General features: G+C 35.4%; 1 protein-coding gene across 1 annotated transcript in view; it reads left to right on the plus strand.

Moving 5' to 3' along the window:
* Positions 1 to 16,459, plus strand: part of prkcaa (protein kinase C, alpha, a) — a 99,002-nt gene that overhangs the window by 52,575 nt on the left and 29,968 nt on the right. Inside the window, 3 exon segments of the mRNA XM_051112307.1 lie at positions 6,339 to 6,450; positions 6,667 to 6,795; positions 16,178 to 16,334. Coding sequence (XP_050968264.1) covers positions 6,339 to 6,450; positions 6,667 to 6,795; positions 16,178 to 16,334 — 398 coding nt within the window.

The following is a 16,459-nucleotide window of genomic DNA, read 5'->3' on the forward strand; positions in this document are numbered from 1 at the left end:
ATTTCCAGTCTGATGCATTCTCATGCGTATGAATGGAAGTCAATGGGCTTCAAGTTTTCAAGAGCACTTTCAGATTTACGACTTTGCAGGATGTTTTCATTAACTTAGAGCTGATTAACACACTGCATGAAAGGTAATTTTCAAAACTCCATAACAGGGGCACATTAAAATGTGGGACTGAATCTGAAAGTGCAGTTTTTGACAGCAACAGATGGGACAAAAAAAATCTGAAATGTTAGAAAAAAACTGTCCATAAATCTTGCAGTGTGAGTGCAATAGACCTGCCTTGTTCTGTTACCTGTAATGTGTGTTTCCTTGTTTTTCATTTTATTGCTAATTTTTCATTTTATCTTTTTACTGCAGTGTTTACTTAATTGAAGAGTGATTGAAGGTTACATGATAATGTTCTACTGTATTATTTACTTATAACTATTAATCTCATTAATTAACTAATTTCATTCTTTAATATTTTTATTTTCCAATGGTTAACAGTTAGATTACAGTACATTTTGTATGGTACCTAAATTGGTACCATGAAATTTTTACTGATATTTACTGACTACTGAAATGTTGGTACTGTCACAACATCAGTCCCTATCCCCTCAAGCTAACATTTCTGCAACCCTCCATGGCTGTGAATCTCGGAAATCATTCCCACCTTTTCCCATTTAATGACAGCCCTGAGCTTAAGGATGTGGCATAGTAAAGTCTAATTAGCTTTAGAATGTACTCTACATTCTATTGTGACACATGACATGGGCTCTTTATTCTCTTACACACTTTGGGGCTCAGAATAATGAAATAGTCACTGTAAGATGTAAAGGCTAGTCTTTGCGGAAGTGGCAGCAGTCTAAAGCGTGGCCCAGTGTCACTGCTTGACTGAACCCAGAGAACGTTCTCCCTTATATCACAGGCTACAGCTGCAGCACAGACTATATTTAGATGCCTTTTCCACACTCACACACACACATATACATATTCTTCCTTGGCTTGCTCCGTCTCTGCCTGTACCACCTACAGTGCATCAACCAGTCTGTCACCCACACCCCCTGTCTGTTGCTAATGTATATGCGCGTGTTTGTGTGCGCAGACATGGTAGTGAATGGTTGAAATGAATGACTAAGGTATCAAACACACTGTCAGTCAAGTCAAGTCAAGTTTATTTATACAGTGCTTTATACAATACAGCAGCTTTACATTAATAAAACAGTAAAAACAATGTTAATGTTGGAAGATTATGAAACAAATTAAATTTAAAATGTAAAGCAGCTCTGTAGAAGATAATAGTGTCATTGTTCAGCTCAAGCTAAGTTTAGTAACTGTGTTGCAAAGTTAATAAATTATGAAATAAGTTCAGTACGGCTATAAGCAGCTCTAAAGACAGTAGAATGTTTAATGTTGATTCAGATCAGTTCAATAACCATGTTAATAAATTGATATCAACATGGTGCTTGTGAGCATGTAAGAAATATTGCTGCTGCACATATGAATAAACCCCAGAGCATACATGAATCACCTCGTAGCAGATCTATACAGGTGGAGCTGGGGAACGTGAAGTGTTTCTGAAGCATGCTGCAAAACTGCTTACGTGTATATTTGAATGTTGAGCAGTAAGCTTATTGGCTACTGATATAGGAGAGAACCAATCAGCTGTGTCAAGTGATAATGATGACATTAGGTCTGATTGAGTTAGACCTATCGGGATTGCGCCAGTTTCATGCCAGAACTCTGTATTTGTCTTTGTGTTCTAATATTTAAAAGTAAAAACCAATCTTCTAACTATTTACTGTCAGAATTTTTGATTAATTGTTTTGAAGATTATTGTTTTTGTTTTTGTCATGTGATTGCACAGTGAAGCCGTATGCTGCATTTTGTGTTCCTCCTAATTGTGTGGAACGCCTTCTAAACTCTTGAAATGTTTTAGTTCACAAAGATATTGTAACTGCCATGCACAAACACGCCTAAACATACATAATTACACACATACAATCTAGGACCGGTTGTAGGGGAAGAAATCCAGTTTATCCACTGCGGTATAGGAACTGAAGTCATGCTTATAGCTGCCACACCTTGAGTGATGCATTAATAATAAACTACAGAGGATGGAGGGAATGGGCTAATTAACACAAGCCTCAAAAGAAAGACATCCCACTCACTCCCCTCCCCTGACCGCTTTGATCTAAATTATATTCCACTGTCACATTATACTCCGTGCTATCATCAAATCTCAGTTAGGGTACCAACTCTACTATCTTTTCCTAATAGAGCATTTTAATATTGGCTGGCAGGCATCTCTAGAGATTCTCATTGTTCATTGCAGGTCATTGCTTCGAGCCCCCCTTGGAAATCACATGCCACTTTTACAAACACCTGCAGAGTATGGAAATATAGAATTAGAATATATAATTCCAACATATTAATTGTTAAAAAGGAACTCATTGTCTTATTGCGTTCAGTGGATTTGGCAGGGCTGATAATTTGGTCATCATGACAATAGTTTGTGATTAAATCAGATTGTTTGTTGAAAAATCATTAAATGACGAGTGTTCACAACAGTGTGCAGCCTGTGATCACATCAGGGTGATTTGAAAATTCAAATCAGAATTTCGCGCTCATGCTTCTGCTGACCCAGGGAAAGAATTTTTATATACTCTTTAATCAAAGAAGTACAGGGATGAAAGTCGGTCTTTATTCAGATCTCAACACTGATGCTAATAGTAGTAATCATAAAATAATTTAATGCGCTAAATAATATTTAGTTAGTTTAGGTAACTAGTCTTTTCTCAGTTCAACAGTCGCTCATTCTCATCTCTTCTGGGACAACAGGTGTCTGTGGATTAAAACTTTACAAAATATTTGCATTGGCACTTCAGTAATGTTTCCATTGCCTTTCTCCCAGTGAATAGTTCCTAGTCCTCATTCTAATGTGTAGAAAACATTTTAATTCAAGCATAAAATACATGCTAATCACAGAAGAAGTGTATTCAAGTTCTAATGTCGAAGATGAATTAAAGGCCATAAATGTAATGCTACTGTTAACTGCACTGTTAATTTTTTTCATCTCTGTATATTTTTATAAGTTATAATGTAACTATTTTAACCTACTGTACCTCACAACTGTGAGCACACCTAAGAGGTATAAAAAAGGTATCCCTTTGCGCCACCTGGCGGATATTTTGTGAACAAGTCTCACAAAAGACCTATTACCAGGTGGTAAGGGTTATGCTGGGTGAGTACCTACTGTTTGCCTATTGCAAACTTTTTTAAACACGCAACTCTTCTATGTCTGTCAGGAAGGCTTTAAATGGGTGTCTGGCAGCTTTATTATTTCTAGGTAGTTAGTTAGGACTCATTATCTCACAGCTAAGACTGATTAACCAAAATCAAAATCCAGATTTCAACTTTGGCCTTCATCCACTCATGTTCCACTCCTGTTCTTGTCAATCAACTGGTTTGTGCAGTGTTTTCAGGTGATTATGTATAATTATCTATAATCTTCTTTAGCTTCATGTCCTGTAATGCCCAGTTTATGGTGGATTAGATTTTGATGCTATGCATGCTCTTGTCATTTTTTGATTTATCCAAACCAGTTGGGTTAATGGAGTACAATGGCAGTACTTTGTGACTCACTTTAAGGCTTAATAAAGCACCAAGAATGTAAGCAAAAAAAGCCTTTTCCATTATAGCCATTATATAAAAGTCTTTTGCTTCGATCAGTTTTAGTAAAAAAACAACAGTATTTAAGCTATTTGTACAATAAAACCATAGTTGATGTTAGTCTTCTCTGTGTGTGTGTGCATGTTACCCCTCAGGTCGCCATCATGACAGCATGCTTCATACACATTAAAGAGTCATCAGTATGTCATGTTTTACTCCACTGTCTTCTTATGTGACAATGGCACTATCTGACAGAAAATGGAGTTAAAAATGGGTTAAATTGTCAGGTCTTACAACTATACACCCTAAAACACAGTCATGTGAATGTAGGGCACTGCCAGCATTGTTAAAAACAAGCAGAGCTGAGAAGCCTGGAATCCATAGCAAGCTAAGAGCTACCAATAATGTTCATTTGTCACTTTAAGGGATACTGCAACATATGTGACTGACTACTCAGTCCTGTACTGGTGACAGGACTATGTAAAATAATCCATTGCCACTTCTTGGACACTAAGCACTCATGGTACATGTGACAGGTCATCTAGGCCAGGAGTTCTCCAACTTTTTTTTTTTTTTTTGTGTAAATAAAGTCAACCTAGTGCACATTGCATTGCACAGCAATGTGAGACAGCCTTTGATTTGATACTAAACTATATTGTGATTATCGTGTAGCCCTGTTTATTTATTTATTTTGCATTCAGTGTAGTTAATTATTAGCTTTACTTCAGCTTATCAACTACTAATGACAGGACATGAACTTTGTAGTTTGTCCTGTCTGCAACTTTTGATGATATGGAGAAAGCACAGTAATTTCAGAAGGCATGAGGCTTTCATACTATTAGATTTTAATGGCTATTTTGATTTTAGTGGGATTTTAATGGCCTTATTGGGTCATTATTATGATTTCCGGAGCAACATAGATGCAAGTGTTAAATGTTGTAATAAGCCATTATAGCCAATTATATTTAACCATCCATGAAATATTCATGCATTTTTAATAATGGATGCTTTTCTGAAGTGAGGGAGTGTCTTTAATGTTTGGCTATGGTCAGGCCTCTGAAATAAAACTCATCTTACATTATGTCTGATGCCCTGTTAGATTAGACCTTGGATTTTACTTGTATTTTCATAGTGTATTGAGAACAGTGTAAGCAACGATATTAAAACTGATCAATGCTGAGGACAAAACACTCCCTTATTTATCCTCTGTAGGATGAATTCTCTACCTTTGTGAATTATCTGGGAGAAAAAATAGCATATTAAAGCAGAATGTCTTTGTTTGGAAGACAAAAAAGCTTTATTCTAGACATTTTACAAAGGTGAAGAATATGACATAAAATGTATCATATTATATGTGCTGTTATATAATATGCCATAGGAGTCATTATTTTGTCCTGATTCTCAGCTTTGTTCAGTCACTAATATATCACATGTATAGGCTAAATGACAAGGATTTCAAGCTGATTTTGTTGTTGTTTATAGTCCCATTTTAATTACTTTATTTAGTATACTGTATGTCAAAAGTACAAAAAAGGAAGTAATCCTTAGTCAATAGAACATATGCAGACTCTAATTTTTATAGTAAAAAAACAAACAAAAACAAAAGCAATTAATTTACTCACCCTCATCACTTGCTCAACCTGTATGATTTTCATTTAAGTATAGCAGAATGCTAAACTCCATAAAATATCTAAAAGCATCATAAAAGTAGCTGTTGATAATATCAGTTAATATTTGTCTTTTGGATGCAGCCTCCATGTTTTCCTTCAGGATGTCAGTGGTTGATTTTAATTACATAACTACAGGTGATGTCTGGCTTGACTAATGTTTTTCTTGAGTTTATAATTAAATAGAAACATTTGAGCCTATTTCAAGGGAAATGTCTTGTTTTTGTCTCCAAAAAATTGTCTCCACTGAATAGTAGAATTCAGTTCTACTGGTGTTTTGACACTCAGACTACTAGATTCGTGGATGTGATGCATATCTGCAACTTGAGGCTGTTCAACACTGTCACCAAGTCACATTCCAACCTTCCAGCAAATGTTCCAAATCCTTTGTCTTGTTGTCGGAAGCTGTGCAGTATGTTAAAAATAGAGAAGTTTAATTGGTTACTGTTGGTGGCCCTGCAAGTATGTTTACTTTTGATACACCACTTTGCTTGTGTATGGTTGTAGACAAGGTTCAGTTCACACAATTGTAGAGGCCAGTGTCAGAGTATGACTTCACAACTCCTGTTGCGTCACATGGAATGAAGTTTATCACCATAGAATCTATAGCATTCTGATTCATTGTATTCTGAATTTTGAAATCTTATGTATCCTTTAAAAAAATGTTTTGGTTGCACTTTATTTTACAGTATGTGTATTTACACGTACTTACAGTGTACTTACAGTACAGGGTACCTACCTAAGAAAATTCTTGTAATATAAGGTAACTACATGGATTAGGTTTAGGTTTAGGGGTAGGTTCAGGGTTATTACCTAGATATTGTAAATAATATGTTCATAGTGTACATGAGTAACAGGACTGTAAAATAAAGTGCTACCAATGTCTGTATATGTGAAAGAGGGATAGAGAATGTTTAGTAGTGTTTGTGACTCCTTTTGGGTGTTCTCAGACTCCTGACTCATTCTCTCTCTCTTTCTTTTTAATGTATTTATTTATTTGCTTACTTTTTGTAGGACCCTAGGAGCAAGCACAAATTTAAGATCCACACCTATGGCAGTCCTACATTTTGTGATCACTGTGGATCTCTTCTATATGGACTCATACACCAAGGGATGAAATGTGACTGTAAGTACCAAACTAAACTATTTTTTACCCAGGGGTGGTTCACTGGCTTTTTAGGACTTTCCTATGTCAATGTACAGTATATGAAGCAATTATTTGATTAACTGTTGGAATAATATAATATTGTATTAAAATATTATGTGCAAAGTATTATTTTCATCAAGTAAATCTGAAATCAAGGAACTCCTGCTTTATGCAAATGTGCGCTTGTGTTCACAGCTTGTGATATGAACGTCCATAAGCAATGTGTGATGAATGTGCCAAGCCTTTGTGGAACAGACCACACAGAGAGACGAGGACGTCTTTACTTGAAGATTGAGGTGATAGGAGACAAAATGCATGTCACAGGTGAGTGTCCATGCTTTTCCATGAGCTGTGATGCAGTGGTGCAAAACATGCCAGTGCTGTTACATATCAGTTTCCGAAGGTGTCCTTCAGGGTTCTGTATTTTGTCCACTGCTTTTTTTTTAGCTATATGCTTCCACTTCTTTCACCAGCACAACCTCAACTTTCAAAGCTATGCTGATGACAAACAAATGTTAAAGAAGAAGTCCACTTCCAGAACAAAAATTGACAGATAATGCACTCACCCCTTGTCATCCAAGATGTTCATGTCTTTCTTTCTTCAGCCGTAAAGAAATTGTTTTTTGAGGGGAACATTTCAGGATTTTTCTCCATATAATGGACTGGTTCAAGGAGAGCAAGACAAGATGAGCGTTTGAGATTAAGAAGTATTTAAATTGTATTTTTTTAATGAAAATAACCGATCGTTTCGCTAGATAGGACCCTTCTTCCTCGGCTGGGATCATTTACAACCGCATTTGGGATCGTTTGAAGCCGCATTTAAACTGCATTTTGGAAATTCAAAATCCAGGCTCCATACCAGTCCATTATATGGAGAAAAATCCTGAAATGTTTAACTCAAAAAACATAATTTCTTTACGGATGAAGAAAAAAAGACATGACAAGGGGGTGAGTACATTATCTGTAAATTTTTGTTGGGGAAGGGGAAGTTCACCCAAAAATGAATTTTATTTACTCACACTCGAGGCATCCTAGGTGTATATGACTTCCTTCTTTCAGACGAATCCAATCTGCATTATATTAAAATTTACCTTGCACTTCCAAGCTTTAAAATGGCATAGATAATAACATTAACTTGCCATTAACTGGACCAAACTCAATGCCCCTGCTCCGCAAATTCCTCCGCAAAAAAGCAGATAAAATGTATTGTTAGTCAAATGTCTTATAAATTGCTTCAGAAACTACATGTAGTTTGTTTGTTTGTTTACTATGATCTGTCTGAAAATGTTGATGGTGTTGAAGTTCACATTGAATCCCTCTCACAATCTCTCCATGACCTCTTCACCATTTGAATTCAAAACTCAACCTGAAAATCCATCTCTTTACATTGTGTTACTATAGTTTCTAAGTCCGGTTGTACCTGTTCTGTCCCAGTACACTTGTATTCTTTTGTTTGTGCACGCTTTGCTTTCATTATACTTTGTGCTATTTAGAGAGGCACCAAAATTTGGGACATCATTAAGATAAAATAAAGGAAAGCAAAAATATGAAGAGAAACCAAATGAGCTGTTATAGTTAAGATAGAAGAAACACTGACATGAAAAACAATCAAATTTAAAAGGATAGTTCACCCAAAAATTACAATTCTGTCATTAATTACTCATCCTCCTATTCCAAACCCATAAGACCTTCCTTCATGTTCGGAACACAAATTAAGATGTTTTTAATGAAATCCAAGAGCTTTCTAACCATCTCGTGAATGCACATCAAAGACTGATAGGGAAGAAAATAAAATGTTACATAAAATAGTTATTTTTGTTTTCTTTGAGCACAAAAAGTATTCTCGTAGCTTCATAAAATTAAGGTTGAATCACTGATGACACATGGACTACTTTATTGATGTGCTCACTACCTTTCTGGGCCTTGAACATGGCAGTACCATTGATGTCTAGGCAGGGTCAGAAAGCTCTTGGATTTAATAAAAAATATCTTAATTTGTCTTACGACATGAGGGTTAATTAATGACAAAATTTCCATTTTTTGGGTGAACTATCCCTTTAATGTAAACATTAATTATGCACACACAATATGAGAGTATTGTATATTTACTATACATAGGGTTAGGGTTAGGGCTATTTGCCACAAATGTGCTTGTATGTTATAAAAATTTGTTTCATTTTTTTCTGCATATTATAATTATGTCAATAGATAAAGATCATTTACATGAAGGTTTACACCACTGACATAAATAATTAAATTTTTAGCCTATTATTGTGAAGTCACACGACTTGGAGGAATGTGGTAACCACTTTAATTTAAAATGATTTCAATTAATTCACATACAAATACAACTTATTAGAGTGGGAAAAATGATACAGGTTGCATGGCCTTTGTTTCTTTAACAATTCTTAATTTAAAAATAAAAATGTATCTAAAAAAATATATCTAAATAAATAAATAAAACAACTGTGTCGTGGATGTTGCTTAAAGCTTGCCAATCAGCAATGTGCATTAGTCAGTCATTGAGCAGACAGGGGGCAGTCCATTATGCCATTTGAGGCTGTAGTTAGTATCGGTGTAGATGTTCTGAAAATACTCCACATTTTTAGGGAAATTTCACATGCTGTTACTGTGATACACTGTGTTGTGTTGTCACCAATATGTTCCCCTTAAAACATTACATTTTGTATGTATAGCATTTAAACAGCTGAGCTCCTGTATTATAACAGTGCTGTCATTCAAAGAGCCTAAAGGCCCCAGTCTTCAGATCCACACAGTCAGAGTCTGGAGTGCTGGAGCTGCACCTGCACAATCAGCCTGATTACAGCGTGCCAGCTAACTGCACACACACAGCTGCAGTGTGATTCAGTCTGGGTGACGTTCACTGGCTGAGGAAGAAAATGCCATTAGCAGAATGTCAGACTGATGAGTTCAAGAATAGATCACAGGCTGCATTCACACTCACTGTGTGAGTCTGTGCATGATTGCTTGTAGGCTTACACATATGTGCTTTCGAGAATGTACATGTATATGCATATGCATATGTTTATGTTGATGTAATAATGATGCAGTGTGTTATGTCTGTAACAATTTTGAATTCTAAATATCAGTCATATATATTTAAACATCTGCGCTATTGAATTTAAATCTGCATGTAAATCTTTAGGTGAGGTGACAAGGACTGACCAGATAGAGAAGAAACATATGTATACAAGCAGACCTGGATGGACCTGGATTACATAAACATACATTACATTACATAAAGCGTACAGAAATAAAGGTGGCTTGTTCTACTGCGAACATGTAACTAGAAATATATGTTGTCAGGCACTGCCAGCATTTTTGATCAAATCACAGTGAAAACATGGATTGCCTAAATAACTTTTTAATGGTGAAGAGTTAATAGACACTGGACAAAAGTATGTAAAGACCCCCTTATAATCAACTTTTTTTTTTTTCGCAAAGCCGTTCACCACAAACCCTGCCCACAGTGGATTTCATTGGTCAACTCAATCGTATAGTCACCTTTCAAAAAAAAAGTTCAGAATTCATGAATTAATTTGCGATTTCAGAAAAATTAAGGATATATCTAATAATGATAAAAAATAATTTGTGGTAAAACTTTACAATTCACTGTTAGTTCATGTTAATAAAGGCATTACTGAAGTGTTACAAGAAATATTTTCAATCAGGGTGTGCTACCGTTAGGGTTATTGGTTAGCATGTGTTTCAGCGTTGTGTAGACAATCAGCACTGAAATGAACAATGGCATCTTTAGAAAGGGCTTTGGACTTAACTGGCATGAGGAAAAAATCATGCATTTTTAAAAGTTTTTAGTATTTGTGTCATTTTTACCAACAATGCCATACAGTTAATTTTTGCTAAACTGTGAACCTTCAATTTTGTTGCAAAATTTTGGTGAAGGGAACAGTCAGTTCTAGAAATGTATGTGTTGTTGGAGGCAAAGCAAAGAAAAATGGCAAAGCAAAAAGATCTAAGCAATAGGGGGCCAAATAGTGATGTTTAGATAAATGGATCAGAGCATCTCAAAAACTGCAAGTCTTGTGGGGTGTTTCCAGTATGTAGTGGTATTTCCAGTTTCTAGTATGTTAAGGTATGTAAGATCTAGCGAAAGTAGTGCAAGGAAGTACAACCGTAAGAGTTAGTGCTGCACAATTAATCGTATCGCAGTCGCAATCGCGATCGCGATGTCAGCCTGTGCGATTATATGACGGCAAAATGTTGCGATTATATTAAATAAGTGTGGACTTGAGAACACCTACTTTCTGAGACAGTTTGCTGTTTTCCGTACCGCTAACAACACAAACAAACAAACAAACAAAAAAGATTAAAACAAAAAATATGACAATCTCTCAGTATAGGCAGTGCACGTGTGGTGTGCGCGTGTGCGTGCGTGTTCACTTGTGTGCGCAGCGTGGATGGATGACGAGGAGATCGACACTGATCTGGTAGCCAAAAAAAAAAAAAAAATATGGCGATATTTTGGATTTGAGATTACGGACATTGACCAGAGAGAGGTACTGTGCAAGAATTAGAGGCCCTGTTTCATCTGGTATTAACATGCGTTTTCTGATGTGTCGATCTGAAGTGGACAATGCTAAGTACAGGTGTAAATAGGGGTGTAAAACGTTTTCAGCTTGTCCACTTTTGACCACATCCACTTTTCAAAATCCCGTTTGTGTCCCCCTCACTTTCAAATTCGTTTGTTAAATTAATGTCTTGCCTTCAAAGCAATTTTAATACCCGCTTTTAGAGAGCAGTTCCACAGTGCGTGCAAATTAGGCTACATAACATATATATGTTGTTATTTGTATGTATCCTATAATAGGTTGTGTAGTTGTCTATAGCTCTGTATCAGGCTTAAAAAAAATTGGTCTCTATTTGCACTTTGAACATTGAGAGAGTAGCCTAGCCTACTTTGATTATGGCTGCACTATTGTTTGCACTTAATACAGCTATTTTTAGTTTAGACTATTTTTATTTATACTGTTTTTATTTACATTTGTAAAAAAGATCTTCAGTTAGGAGGTCAAACGTTCTAGAAGCTCATAATTCATGTACAGTTCTAATGTCTGAAGAGAATCACATAAAATCATACAGGAGAGACGCCAGTCAGTTGAGTTTGTAATGTATGTAAATACAGGAATGTGGTCAGAAGTGGTCGAAAGTGGACAGAAGAGATGGATTAAAACGCCAGGTGTAAACGACTGTGTCTCCATTGTCCACTTGTGATCCGATCGACCAAAAACTTATCTAGTTTCCTTTTCAAAAGAATTTACACAGAGTATATGTTACATTCTTCATAAATATCCGTTTGTTTGGGCAAAATCTTTAAAATATCTTATTTTTGTGAAAATGTGTATGTTTTTATTTTATTTAATTTAGCTATACTTTTGAGAAAATAAGTTTACATTAATGCAAATGCAAATGCAATTTCATTTGGTTAAAATAATTTATTTTGAAACCATTTCTAGTGTTACAAATACACATTTCCGCATTATCACTAATCTGTGTGTGCATTTTCTTTAAAAACCCATCAAGTTGACTCACAATACCATTTATTATAATCGCAATCACGTATCGCAATATTGACCTCAATAATCGCAATATGAAAATTTTCCCAAATCGTGCAGCCCTATTAAGAGTCATGGTGTGCCAAAGCTCACTGAGGTCCATATACTGTAGAAATGCTTTACCGAGTCTGGTGTGAAATGACAATGCCCAGACCTCAACCCCGATGAATACCTTTGGGATGAATTGGAACGCCGACTGCAAACATCAATGCTTGACCTCTCTAATGCTGTTGTTTCTGAATGGCAGAAAATCCTTGTACAACATTTAGCAGAAAGGATTTCAAGAAGAATAGAAGCTGTTATGAAAGCGTTATGTTTCCACACTTTTGAAATTAGGCTGTCAACAAGACACAGGAGCCTCAGGAAGGTCAGACACTCTAGTTGGGTGATGGGCGCTGGCTCATTATTCCAGTTCAACCCAAAGGTGCTCAGTAGGACTTCAGGCCAGTGTTTTGTTAAGGCAAGTTAAGTTCTTCCATACATGACACAGTCATTTTATTTGTACATGGACCTCACTTTGTAGATTTAGTGAAAAGCCCTTTCTCAAATCGTTGCATCAAGTTGGAAGCACATAATTCTCTGAAGTGTCATTGTGTGATCTAGCATTAAGATTTGTCATCACTGGAATTACTGTAATAGCAAAGCCATTATTCAGTCCACATACTTTGGCCATATAGTGTTTTTTTACGTTCAGCATAGCTAATCCATCATACATCACGCCTTTGCGGGGAAGACATTAGAGTGCAGTTCTCTTAAGAGGTCTATGAAATATTTACTTTTAGAGGGAGACAATGTTTATTTTGCAGTGGTGGCCCAAAGGAAGAACACAGCTTTTTTCCCTTTCCTTGTTTATCTATTTGTTGTTTATCGGCTTGCCCCTCTGTTTTTTATACCGCAGTTTCCTCTTGAGAGTTTCAGCATTAAAACAAACTAACTAACTAAATATTGAAAACTCAGTAACACTTTAGAATAATGGTCCGTTATTAACAAATAACCATGCAGGAAGTAAAACGTAGTGCTACATTAACACTGAGCTTAATATTGTTAACTAATATGGAAGCAATATTAACTAAGCAGTAAGTAATAGCAAATACAGGACAAAAGTAGTTCCTTGTTAGGTATTCAGTAATACTAAACAAAAATATTCGCATTAAGAACTACTTGCTAATTATGATTAATTAATAAAGAATAACCACTTAATTACTAATCACAACAGTAACGTCTAAACATAAACGTAATACTGTCTTGTTTTATTCTTAACATAGTCATAAAATGCCATTTTCTGAAGCTTGCACCTCAAATGGGCCTTTTGCGGAGACTAATTTATGAATGTTATATGCCCACAAATAGGTTGGTTACAGAATGAGATTGTGACTACTATACTCTTACCAAAAAGTAGTTTATTTCAAAATTAATTAATTTAAATTTTTTAATAATTATGAAGAGATGCTGTCAAGCCCATGACTGGATTAGTTCACTATTATGAGCTGTATTCAGTCTCAGACTCCAAAACACCTAGATAGTGACAGTATCCTGGGGAAAGACTTCTCTTTAGGATATGAATATAAACAATAATGGTCTCTTGTCAAAAACAATTTGCATACTTAATAAAGACATTGACTGCATTGTGTTAAGCACAAAACAACATCTTCCAGATTACAATGTTTGTTAGGTTAGAATATCACTAGGGCCTCGGAAATGTATGGCTGTACAGTATATGTCAGATATAAAATGTATTAAATTATTTAATAAATTACATGTGAAATCAATTTTAACTCCTCACAAATTACTCAAGCATTACCTTGTCAGCCCACAGGAACCACTAGTAACCTGGACCATTATTTTAAAGTGTAAAACAAGTTTAACCCTTCAGTAATTACTCAAGCATTACCTTGTCAGCCCACAGGAACTACTAGTGATCTGGACCATTATTTTAAAGTGAAAAACACATTAACAAGTTAAACAACTTAACATATCACCAGTACTCAAGTGGACTGATAAGTTAACAACTGAGTAGTTAGTGAGGGGTTAATGTGTTTTTCACTTCAAAATAATGGTCCATATCACTAGTAGTTCCTGGGGGCTGACAAGTTCATGCTTGAGTATTAGTGAGCAGTTAAGTTGTTTAACTTGTTAACATGTCTTTCATTACAAAAAAAATTAGTAATCCATATCACTAGTAGTTCTTGAGGGATGGCAAGGTAACGCTTGAGTAATTACTGAAGGGTTAACTTCACGTTACAGTAATGGTCCAGATCACTAGTAGTTCCTGCTGGCTGACAAGGTAACTCTTGAGTAATTAGTGAGGGATTGACATCAATTTCACTAATAATTTAATACGTTTTTAGACGTTACTGTTGTGATTACTAATTAATTGGTTATTCTGTGTTAATTGATTATAGTTAGCAAGTAGTTCTTAATCGGGATATTTTTATTTGGTAATTACTGAATACCTAATAAGGAACTACCTTTGTCCTTAATGTGCTATTACTTACTGCTACTACTACTTAGTTCATCTTGCTTCCATATTAGTTAGTAGTATTAAGCTTAGTGTTAATGTAATACTACCTATTACTTATTGCATAGTTACTTGTTAACAATGGACCGTTATTCTAAAGTGTTACCGAAAGCTCCATTACTTTGCAAAACTCCACTACTTTGCATATATCTGCATACTTGGTTATACTCATGCTAATCATGTACTAATACCTAAATTAGATATTACTTTAATATGAGCAAATGATGAGTTAAGGCAAGTACTAATCAAGAAATAACCTTACATCATTTCTGTGAATAATGACCACCTTGGTGTAAGTTTTCACACAAGAATTCATTTGTCTCGTGTTGTGGCTGTAGTTTTTGAGATCTTGATTTGTTGCATGCCTTAACTCATCATTAGCACATACTTTAAGAATTATTTAATTTAGGTATTAGTACATGATTCTTGTGCTGTTCTTGTAAAATGTTTCCACATACTCTCTCTCCCTCCTCACACATTTCTGCCTTTTTTTAATGTGTTGCTTTCTTTTAGTATTTCCGTGTAGACAATTCATCAGTGTGTCCACATTCACTTTCACACACCTATGTTTGAGCTGCACCAGGCAAGAAATTTCTTGCTCAGATGTAGTTTGTGTTCTGGTTATGGTTTTAGAATGCCACATCCTTAGAAATGAGGACGACATTTTTACATCCTGTCAGAAGTATATCTTGTCAGTAGCTATCTAGTGTTCTTTGATTTTTAATTTAAGGTTTGTGGTGGTGTATAACTAATGTAATTGCGATAAATGCTTTTAAATTTAATAAATGAATTTAAACAGAGAAGCAAACACAGAGACATTTGGGTCATTAAAGTGTAGGGCGCCTCCTACTTGTCAAACATAAGCAGTTCAGGCACTGAGGTCATCAATGTTGATATTTGCTTTTTCAGACAGTGTGTATACAGTTGTAGTTTGGCAATGTTTACTTCACAGACTAAAGTCCCTTGACAGATCCTCCACTATTTATTTATTCTGTGTATACATATCTTTTTACTGTGCCCCATGTGTTTCATTGTGTTCAGTGACATAAATATTAGTGGCACACCACATGTTTGCATTTGCCTTGTTGGTTGTGACATTTTTAGATATTCAAAGTCTAACCTTTCTGTGGGTCTGAGTAAAGGAAATGTGTGGCAGGTTTTTCCGTGTTGTCTTATGCGTGTGTGTGTGTGTGTGTATGTGTGTGTGTGTGTGTGTGCCTATATGAAGTAGCACTCTAAACCAGACATTCAGTTATTAAATGCTTTCATATTAGATCAGTTCAACAAAGACCATCAATCATGTGCATTTCTGTTCTGAGAGCATGACCTTTATCTGGAGTATTTTGTACCTTTATCATGATACTTAGTCCAGTTTCTAACATTCATAGTCAGTTCATATTGCATAGTAATTATGGTTTAGAGCCACTTATTTACTATTTTGTCACATTTTAGAGTTTATGTAGAGTAGCATTACCCTGAGACTTCAGCGTCACCACCCACCCTCTATTATTTACTTATGTTTTATTTAATTTATTTATTTTTATTAATTTATGATCTGGTGTCATCTCTTATTTGGCATGTTGTTGTGTTGCAGTTGGGGAAGGCAAGAACTTGATTCCAATGGACCCAAATGGATTGTCCGATCCATATGTAAAACTCAAGTTGATTCCAGACCCTAAACATGAGACAAAACAGAAAACAAAAACCATCCGTTCTTCCCTGAATCCGGCTTGGAATGAGTCATTTACATTGTGAGTCACAACATTTTATTACATTCTAATAGAATTATTTTGCCATTGGTGCTGTAAATGCGTAAAAGTTTTACCCTAAATGCATAAACGCTGTATTATTTATTAATGTTTTACCCAACATGGTA

This window comes from Labeo rohita, chromosome 6 (genome assembly GCF_022985175.1).
Source record: "Labeo rohita strain BAU-BD-2019 chromosome 6, IGBB_LRoh.1.0, whole genome shotgun sequence".
Lineage (NCBI taxonomy): Eukaryota > Metazoa > Chordata > Actinopteri > Cypriniformes > Cyprinidae > Labeo > Labeo rohita.